The following is a 10861-nucleotide window of genomic DNA, read 5'->3' on the forward strand; positions in this document are numbered from 1 at the left end:
AAAGCAAAACACAAACCAGCTCTTGTTGAGACAAAAAGTTTAGGTCATCTCCCATCTTCCCACCACTTCCACCTTTTTTTTTTTCCCCCCTTCCAGAGCTCCTTTCCTAAACTGTCAGCCTCAATATGAATACCACCTCCCCTGTGGTTGTGGGAACTTTGGTCAGCAAACATCCTTAGCTACAGTCAGAGAGAGAAAATCCTGAATATTCTGGAAGTGCTATCAGAAAATTGTAATTTTTGGTAATTGTAAAATGATCAAATGATGAAACCAACTCAAGCTATTCAAGAATAAAAACACTCTTGCTGGCACTGGACAGCAATGAGCTGTAGCTGTGATGCGTTTCCAGTTGACAGAGAAACCAGAGTGGGGTTTCTCACCCACTTCTCTTGAAAAGATAAGCCTGGGAAGCCTCAAGCTTTCCTGAAGACTTTACACACAGGTCTTGCCTTCAGGACGAAAGCTGTTTCTATACAACACGCACACTCCCATCGTGCTTCCCCCTCCCAAGTACCTGCAGGTCATCACTATCTCTCAGTGACCCTTCCTACATCTCAGCCATTGTCCACTAGGTGTCCTCCTGACAAGTGTTTTTGCCGAGGGACCAGCAAACGGCTGTACACCCCACGGCCACTGAGCGGAATCAAAGAATAGCCTTAAGATACACATTACTCCCGCATCAGGAAATTACTCGTGCATAAAACAAAACACACTTTTACTCTGATGAAAGGACGAACAGAAAGTAGTCACGAAGTAAACAAATATGCTTTTTTTCTTCTCTCCCCCCCCTTTTTAACTACCAGATAGAGTGGTACTCAGCATACGAGAAAATAGCTACTGCAAAGGACAGCTCTTGAGAAAACCCTGCCAGGATTCTGTTTATATGATTTTTCATGTCAGCAGGGGTTTATTTCGTATCATGACTAACATGAAACTAAAAAATAGTCAGGTGTAAGCGTAAGAACAAACAGCTTTACCACAAATCTCCCAGAGAGAGTAACTACTTTTTTTCCTTTTCTTAAAGAAGAGAAAGACAAAAGAGCAGAGCTCACAAGATGAAAGCACTGGTCACTCCATCAGGTTTTGGACACAATCATTCACAGCAAAAACAGACATTCCTGGTGCAGTCCACAGACCTGCTCCAGACCCTCAGAGCTGTGGCATTAGGCAGAAATGAGTATTTGCAGGTCATTAGACAGCACTGTTATTAAGTTCTCTGAGATTTGTCAGAGTGCCAAAAATACTTGCACTGTTAGAAAAAACTTTTTATCAGTTTTTTTCCATATTCCAGGGTTTGCTGTTTACACAAATAAGCTACAGATGGGCTGTCCCATGACTTGAGTCACCTTTTAAATTCCTTTCCTACAAAAACCACATAGCTGTCATAAGATTTGACAGCTGACATTAACTTCACTTCCCCTGTGACTGTGTGAAATATTTCCATGTGATGTTACTGCCTTTGCTTCGGGGCCTTTTTTGGGTGGGAGGCAAGGAGAGGCAGAGATGGGGGCTGCTCTGAAAAGCACAACCACACAGCTTCAGACTTATTGTAAGTGCTATGATAGCATCAGAATATAGAGGCAGCAATGCTGCAGAACCATAATTCATTTTGTCAAATTGTTACCTTACAGTCCTGACACCTGGGGTGGCAGGGAGAGAGGTGAAAGGCAGGCACCAGGCTGGAGCAGTGTAGTGGGACAAAAATTTAAGTTCCAAGTGTGGCTGATAATCTCGGACAGTTAATTTACGGAATGAAATTCAAGGTTCTTGAAGAAGCCAATACAGATCCACATTGGTTGCACCTTGGTTAAGAGTCACCTGATTGCAAATGAACACTCGAAATAAAACTAAAATGCCTGTAAAGATTTAAACAAACAGCAAACAGTACAAGTGTACATTCAGAAAAGTGACCAGGCTAGTAGCATTAAGGCAACAGCAGCAGGCAAAGGCCAAACCCACAAAAGACATTCCAGTTTCAATTAGCAGAGAGCAAAGGCTATGCTGGCTTTTGTTACTTCACACTTGTCTGCTTGACAGAATGCATACGAATGTAGGTTTGCAACAGCAGCAGCTCTTTTAATATTCGGAGAAGGGTTTTTAAGAACCATACACTAAGGCAGTTTCTATTTTCTACTTACGAAAATATACCAAACATTACTTTACAACGCAAATGAGGAAAAAACTGTGAAAAATTAAGTTTTCTTCAAAAGTCTCTCCTCCTGTATCTTACCTTAACTGAAAAATTTAATTTCTGTTTTCAAAATAAAACACCTGCCACACCTTTGGTATGCACTTTCATGAAAGGAGTGAGAAAAAAGCACAGCGAGGACCGACCATCTATCTTCTTCTATTATGCAACAAAATCTACATGTGAAAAGTGCCTTCCCCCCCACTCTGCCATAACAACGCCCCACTTATTGCTGGATCTGCATACCTGCCTCAGCTTCTAGGGCAGTGCCCCTCTTCAGGCATCAAAGCCTTTATCTGCCGACAGACTAACTTTGAGTCACTACAGAACAGCTAGAATAGTTCAAGTATTTGAAAAGTAGCTTGCCAATAAAAGCATCACCTGTCAAATCACTCATAACGAGGGAGGAAATGAAAACCTGCTTATACTAGGAAATCTCAAAATAAAGTTGTCACAACATTGTTTCAATAAAGCATATTCTCGTTTTACAAAAGTTCTTTGTCTTAATTACAGAGTACTCAAGGGACTTTAAGGAATTAAGCAACCCCAGTTTTTCACTATACCATTATTCCTGTTCTCTTTTTACAAAATAAGGAAATTAAACCAATGAAAGTTACCACAGTTCTAAACTGTTACTGATTCCTAGCAACTGCTTCCAATTTTTCAGCCCATTTTTGCACTCTGGGTAACTCCACGAATAAACTACGTGTAGCCTGAAACAAAGAGCTGAGGAATGTTCATCCTGCTCCTTTAAAATATGCTGACTAGCATATTGAGTAGTTAGCAAAAGACTAACACAGAAAAGAAAAATGTAAAAACACTCACCCCTCCCTTCATGGTGTTAACATACTTATCTCAGTGACATAAAAACCAACTTCAACTGCATAAATCTTGCGCTATTATGAACAGCGGAGTCAAATACCAGTAGGATTACACTTCTCTAAACAAGAACTCACACTGAATAGAAGCTAAAAATGGGTGTGTGTATAGGGGAGGCTAAAGCTTTTCTAAAAGTCAGTCTTCTACTGTAGGAACAGAGACTAAGTTTCAGGTTTTGTGGGTTTTTAAAGAACTTTCAGGTAGAACACAACAAAAGAGGGAGCATGGATGCACGAAGGACAAGAAAAACCCTGGCAGCTGTATGCAGTATGTAACAGAAAAATACCTGCTCACAAGCAGTGATGCTATTAAGACATAGCATTAGTTGAAAAGATACTCAACAATTTTCAAAGATTAGTTTTCAGGATTTACTCTGAAAACTTACTTTCAATCTGTTAAAATATACCAGGCCCTATGACTCTCTACCAAGTACCACGTACATTAAATAAGGACTTCACATCCCTAACTTTTTTCCTGACTGTCCAGTCTAAGCTAGAGTGACACTTCAGTAAAAGCACGCTTCTTAAGGTGACCCTGAAAACATTCTGGAAGTGATCTGAAAACACGTAGCTCAGGAAAATGAGACTGTTGGGGCCCCAAAAGCCAGAGATAGAGCTCCTCTCCTGGACATTCTCCTGTTCCCCAACCAGCATTCAGGCAAGGGGGCCAGCAAACCAGAGAGATGTGTATACCACTACAGACAGGAATTTTAGTGACTTAAGTGAGCTATTTCCTGCCCAGCTCCAGAGCTTTGTGTTGACAACTCCATTACTAAATGTTTTCAGTTGAACTTCCCTCAATTAGTTCCTTTGTCACAGTAAATCACAAAGTAAATGGACCAGGTAGAGTTGCCACATATGACTTTTGCTTGCTTAATTTCAAACAAAAGAACAGGGATCTCTTGCTTTGGTAATGACAAGAGCAAAGCACAGCTTAATCCCCAAATCAGCTCCTATTCGTTTAACAACTGCAGCCCTCCACAGGGCTGTTCACATGGTATCTTTGTCAGAAACAAAGTTTTGTCAACAGCAGTGCCCACAATTCAACAATTTGTACTACGGGGCACCCCACAGTCTAGGGGTGTTATCTCTGGAGACTTTGGAGTGTAGTCACTGTTTAGCAACATATTACTATCTCATCTCAAACATTTTTTTTTCTCTGGGATTAGTACTGAGCTTGTTACATCAGCTACACATCTTTGTCTTGCAATGGCTCAGTCACCTTCGGCTGGTCAAAAATGTGTTCGCATGTGCACACTCATGAACAGCACCAACTCATGCATCTTTCACTCTGGGGAACATGTGCCCAGTAACACCCAGCCATCTGCTCATGATGTACCTACCCCCACCACAATTTTTTTCTGCTTTTTCCTACAAGCTACTTCATTTCTGCAAGTATACTGTTTTTCAGGGAAGAGGAAAAGTCAGCATGCCCTAGCTAATTTCTTCCTAGTCGTGTCAGATACATTAGGATATAAATCTTATATTTTACATCCCTAAAATAAAATGCAGTTATAAAATTGCTAGTATTAAAATAAAGCCTATTTAGTTAGTACCAAATACTCTTTATATTCACCAGTTCATTCTAACCACTCACAAAATGATTGTTTCTGGTTTGTGGGCTTTTATCATCTGTCTAGTCTATTGGTATTTAATTTGTTTCAGTTAACTGAAACTCCATCAAGTGGCATTAACAAATATACTGTTTAATGCTGCCTTTAAAAGAAAAGTGTATGCAGTTTATTTAAGTGATCTGAAAACCCAAGAAAACAAAACTGAGGTCCCAAAACCCACATAAAGTTCTGCACATGCTACTGTTTCCCAATCCAGTCTTGGTTTTTTTTTTTTCCTCCAATAGGGGTGGCAAAGCCCAGAAGATTACTTTGACTCACACCACTACAGACACAGTAAGTTGACTAAAGTGAGTAATTTCCATGGGACACAAATCCAGTATGCACTGGAGTTCAGACGTCAATGAATATACCAAGAGAAAGCAATAGCCATTCTTTATTAATTGACATTTAACACTGCACAAGAAAAAAAGTAGCCACTTGCAAATTGAATTATCTCCTCTTAATATTCAGTTCTTCTGTGCACCTTTGATCTTCATTCTTCAGTTTTGAGGCTGCTCCACAAACCACAATTCCTTACTATGTTTAGAATGCTCTCCTGGATAGCTTCCCTTAGAAGCTCAACTATTTCCAGAGCTGTATTATATGAAACAAGTTCTCGAAGTTCTGATAAGGGCTAAGAGTCTTCATTAGCAAGTGTACTTCTGAACTGAAAACACTTGTACACAATTTAACATTAAGCCGACAACAGTAATTTAACATTAAAACCAAGCTCAACTAAAACTTTGACTGTTGACATTTCTGTTGGAGAACCCATTCATGGTTGGATTAGTGATGCAGATGGTGAAGCTTGGTACACATGGGGGAACGAGGAAAGGCAAGGTTGCAGTACCTGCGTATTTACAGAGAGAAGGGGAGACTTCTACACCTGACTGTTAAAATACATGTCAAATGGAGAGTGACAGAGCAAGTCCATCAGCGTATGCAAATCAGGAAAGGCAAAAAAGATGCTGAAGTAGTAGAAAGCCCATTCACGTCTTACATGGACACCTCAGTATTTAGAGCATCTTTAAGTCCATATTTTTTCCTGAAACTCAGTATTGCCTATCATATTTCTCTGTGAGTTGAAAATATGAATGGTGCTAGTCTAAGAGATGTCTAGCATATGATACTATTAAATAGATGAGAACCAATACTTGACTAAACTGGCTGCACTCAGCCTGGAAGGCTCAAGGAGCTTAACTCCCCTAGTAACAGGCAGGCCACATCCATGCTTACACCACTTAGCCCCAGCTCTCCCTGTGGCCCCAAGACAGTGAGGTTTCTCTCTCAACCCACCAACCACCACATCAAAGCATCTGAAGTGACACGAGGGTTCCACTGCAGTCACCAGGAAAGTATTTTACATCAAACTGATCACATGCACTGCATGATGTGAGTGTGACATGAAGATTGCATGTGAGAAAAATAAGGCTACTTGATTACTTGATACAACTGCATGACAGCAGAAGCAGCCCAAACTGTACAGCCTCACCAACACTGCCTTTTGGGAGAGGACTATGGAACAAATCAACCCAAGACCCTGCCAGCTGACAAAACTGTTGATGTAGCCCTAAAGAAGAAATCCAAAAAGCGACAGCAGTCTGCAACAGTGTAGGTGTCCAAGTGACTGCCCTTGCTCCCCAGCTGTTTTACTTAGGACAGTAAACAGTGGCAAGAGGTATCTAGAATCCAGATCCAACATAAGAGCCTCCCTTTTCCTCCAGGAAGGCCACTAGGCCCACTGTCCCCATCTTCATCTTCCCACAGCAGTAAGAATACTGTGAACTATCCTCTGGTGCAAAAGCTTAACTTGTATTTAGTAGTGCAGTGAACAGCTGGATGATTCAAAGTGTCATGCTCCTGGAAAGCACAAGAACAACCGTAAAACACACAGGAAAGAACCCATTTAGAAATCAGCATGCATGCTCAGCAACTGCTGGAGCTCATCTATTACAACATCCTTTTCTCTTCACTCCCTCCCCCACCATGCTGTCTACTTGAAGACAGCTCTGAGGATTAAAAAAAACTGACTGGAGGTAGATTTTATTTATACGTCTCCAAAATATTGAATTCCCAAGCATATCCTCAGAGCAACAAGGATATCCCCACAGGGGCTCTGCTTTACCATGGAAACTGGCAACTTGACCAACTTTCTTCTGTTACCATGAGTGCACTGTATACCAGTGCACAGATTTGTCTTTCCTGTGACTTCCTCACTTCTCCTACACAGACATGTCAACTTTTACATCCTTTCTTTCCCCCCCCCCCCCTTCAAACATTCATTCATTTTATACTGTCGCACTTGAAGACAGTGGCATTTGCAACGCCAAGTATTTTCAGTTGACAGTGTAGCAAGAGAAATCAGGTTAGGGTTAGATGCTTCAAAATTTAGAGTTTTATAGGGGCCATACTCAGATATGCTTCTGGACATATGCTTCACTTATCTCCTAGAAAAGATATACAAGAGAAGATGGTTTTCCAGAAAGTTCCTGGAACATGTCAAAAGGCAGGTAATTTAACACTGGAAACTGCTCCTTCAGAAGAGGCTGTCCTCTTAAGGGGAAGGATTAGATGAGATTGCAAAGGGGAAAGCAAGTTTGAGAATTCACATCTCATGTCACTTTCAGATTCAAGGAAACACAGGAAAGCAAAATGAGGCCAGGTAATCAAAGAAAGCCAGCTTTTCAATCTTCTAAAGTCCTTTTTAGTTTTAGATATTTACCTTCTATCTTTTTAGGGGAACTAAATACAAGCTTAAGTCAATACAGAGGAAGGATAGCACCAGAGTAGTAAATTACCAACTTGGCTATCTTTTCATTGACCTCAGAAACAAAAGGTTATCCAGAACCAGAATCTTGATCTAATTGTTCAGGAAGAATACAAAAGCACAACTAAAGACAGAATATAAAAGACTGTACAAAAACAAGTAACATTTTTCTAGGCCCATAAAGTGTAAAAACCAAATAATTTTGACCAGAAAGAGAGTCAGTGTCACATTTGAAAAGCTGACTGAAATATACTAAAAATTTAATGGACCATGACTGGGAAGATATAAAGAGACAACTAGCCTCACACCAGTTTACTTACTAACTTAAGTCAGGCCCCAAGTTTACCAGTGTTGTTGGTCTACACTACTTTTATAAAACACATATAAAGCTCACATACAAACATGTTCATGCACAGTAAACAGAGACAAACTCCAGCAGGCAACACCCTTACCTAGGATCTGATTTTCCATCTAGATGTATCAGTTCTCTCTCTCTGTAATGAGAGGGAGAACCAATATAGCTTTAAAATCCTTAAGTAATTCTCACATGTTAGGAGTGTGGCCAGCTGAGCTGCTTAACAGGACACCCAGGAGGAGAAGAGAGCCAAACATTTAAAGCCTGTTTAGCTTAACTCCAATCCTGAAGAACACAGAAGTAGAGATTTCCTAAAGAACTAAAGCAGCAATTGCCACCATAGATGTCAAGAATAAACAATTCGATATCTAGAAACAAATTAAGTGCAATAAAGTTACAGTAGTTACTAATAAATAGGCCAGATAAATGTATACAGCAATTCACTGACACTGTAAAGCAGCTTCAGGATATAAAGTGAACATGGTTTTGCTTACCAGTTTATTGCAGCAGATTCTGCTTATGTGTGTCACTAATTACATCAACCACCTTTGTCATGCTGTTAATTACTTCAGTAGCTGCTTGAGAATTTGAAGTTTATTATAAAGTGTTTAAAAGCACATACACTAAGATAGACAGGAAGTTTCATCATTCACATACTAAGGTTAGACTTGAACATTTAGACATATTCAGTAGTCAGAAGAATTACAAATACATTTAACCAACTTGAGCTGTCCTGTACCTGGAAGAACTGGCCCTGAGGACAAAACACCACACAATGTTACAGCATTAATACAGCCCAGACTGACTGATTCTACTATTCTGATATCCAAACTACAAAATGACATAGATGATTGACAGCATTTTGCTTTATTTCAGACATTTCATACACAAGGCTGGTGAAAGAAAAACTTGCCCTGCCTGCACTCCAGAAGGAAGTCCAATACAGGGAGAAATAAATATTTGTAAGGGAAGACAGGGGATGCCATCCATATGAAGGAAAAGAAAGTCCACTCCCCTGCCATTTTTTTTAATGTAGGTTGCTAAATAACCATGGTCTTCCCAGTTATGAACTGTTTCTGTCATTCCCTGCTCCTGAAAAATGGGCTGTAGAGCTTTAAGAACGGCATTGCAATCAGCTGTTGAGATTAAGAGGAAAAACACAATCAGTAAGGATTTTCCACTCAAATCAGTTTTGCTTTTTTTAAAGGCTAAACAGTTTTTGCTGGCAGCCTGTAGAACTTTTCCTTTAAGTTCCATCTGAACAACAGCTTTCATGTACCTTCTCCCCTCCTGTCCTCCATCCACAGGATATATTCCTCAGTGTATGAGGATCCAAAAAATTTTCTTTTAAATCAGTCTTCCTCCCTGAGCAAAAGTGTTTATTACATTCATTGTAGATAAGAGTACTTTTATTATGGCTAAAATCTATCGGTCACCTATTGTATCACAATCCAGGCAAGTCGTTAGTCATGTAAATATTTTTTACATCACTTAAAAACACTCAAACAACAATCCCAGAAGGAAACCACAGCACTGACAAGAAACTTAACTGTTTCCCTGTCTTACAGCTCAACATTTTCAAAGGCACTGAAAACTAGACAGGGCAAACTACCCTATCCACTCTGCCCTGCAGAAGCATCCTTTTTGTAACATTTAGGACAGAGCAGGCCCTCAGCTGAAATCTTCTTCACAATGCTACGGAAGAGACCTCTCACTCAGAATAACACACAAAAAATTCACTTGGAAATAACTAAAGAAGTTACTCTTGTAATTATGAGCTGACAATTTGTCCATAAAGGTATTTCTTCAGTCAGAATGTGCTGATTTCAGAAGCCTCAGGTTTGCTGTACACATTAGTTTATCTTCATCACAACTATTTGAGATGCTCATTTCAAACAAATGTCCCAAAACCAAGCAGCAGATTTTGTCAGTTGACTTTGGAATTGACAAGGTAAGTTAGTGGAGGACACTGGTAAAGCTGCACCTACCAGAACAGGAACAGAACTGGAAAGACTGTCATACCAGTAAGTGTCAGTGAGGAGGCCTAGACAACATTAATCCACAGGCTCTCACAGTGAGGCAAGGGTCATCAGCTTTGCTTCACAAATGAAAAACTAAGCCACTATTACGGTCATGTAATATGTCAATAATGTAACCAGGATTTAGAGTCTTAATCAGAGAAATCACCTGGCACAGCCACATTATAGAAGCAGAGTTTATAAAAAAAATGCTTCAGTACTGACACATTGTTCTCCCTGCCCTATTAAAGTTATCCCCAAGGTAATAATTTTTTCTTACTCCCCGACACCAAATGCATATACCTTGGAAGTCAGTAAGTGTAGCCTGCAGACACCATCAATAATAGCTTCCAGGATGTTACTGATTTTGGCAATTTTCAAACAAATTAATAAAAAAAACCAATCTACACCAAGTAAATCAAAGTTTGGCTTGTCTATCATCTCTACACAACCCCACAGTAGACTATGAAAAACCAAACTCTTGAAAACTATGTTTGCCCATCTGTAAAGCCTGGACTCAATTATCTCTGTGTGTTTTAACCACACAGACTGAAATAACAGAGAAAGCATGTACTTTAATTTTCTTCTACACAAAGTCAAGAGCAAGCCAATTCCCCAATATCTTGCCAAGAATATTTAATAAAAGTGGAAAGGCCCTGCTTTTTATTGCTCATACTATCTGATCTTGAATTCATGTTCTGAGATAAATATGTTTTCACCTTATATGTCTCACTGATTAACTCCCCATGTTCCAAATTACGCAGAAATAGAATCAATGAAAAATAAGTTCTGTTGGACAACAGAAAATGATTTAAATGCTGGCCCTTTATCAGTAGCACCACTGATTATTTTTACCCTCACTGATGAAACACCCCACCCACAATCCACTTCACCATGAAGTTTTTTTCCTGCCCTAACCTCCTGTCAAAAGCCACATCATTTGTACTACTGTTGTGGTTTGAAACAGCAGGCCTAGTAGCAACCACCACACAGCCACTCACTCACCCCTCCTTCTTCCCAGGGATGGGGGAGAGAATTAATG

The 10861-nt window shown here is 39.9% G+C and overlaps 1 protein-coding gene across 1 annotated transcript in view; it reads right to left on the minus strand.

Moving 5' to 3' along the window:
* SMS (spermine synthase) overlaps nucleotides 1–8950 on the minus strand; it is a 35542-nt gene extending 26592 nt beyond the window's left edge. The window contains exon 1 of the mRNA XM_010084661.1: nucleotides 8821–8950. Coding sequence (XP_010082963.1) covers nucleotides 8821–8884 — 64 coding nt within the window. The 5' untranslated portion in view covers nucleotides 8885–8950. The remainder of the gene's footprint in view (nucleotides 1–8820) is intronic.
* Between the last annotated feature and the right edge of the window lie 1911 nt (nucleotides 8951–10861).

Source organism: Pterocles gutturalis, unplaced genomic scaffold, assembly GCF_000699245.1.
Source record: "Pterocles gutturalis isolate BGI_N339 unplaced genomic scaffold, ASM69924v1 scaffold6530, whole genome shotgun sequence".
Lineage (NCBI taxonomy): Eukaryota > Metazoa > Chordata > Aves > Pterocliformes > Pteroclidae > Pterocles > Pterocles gutturalis.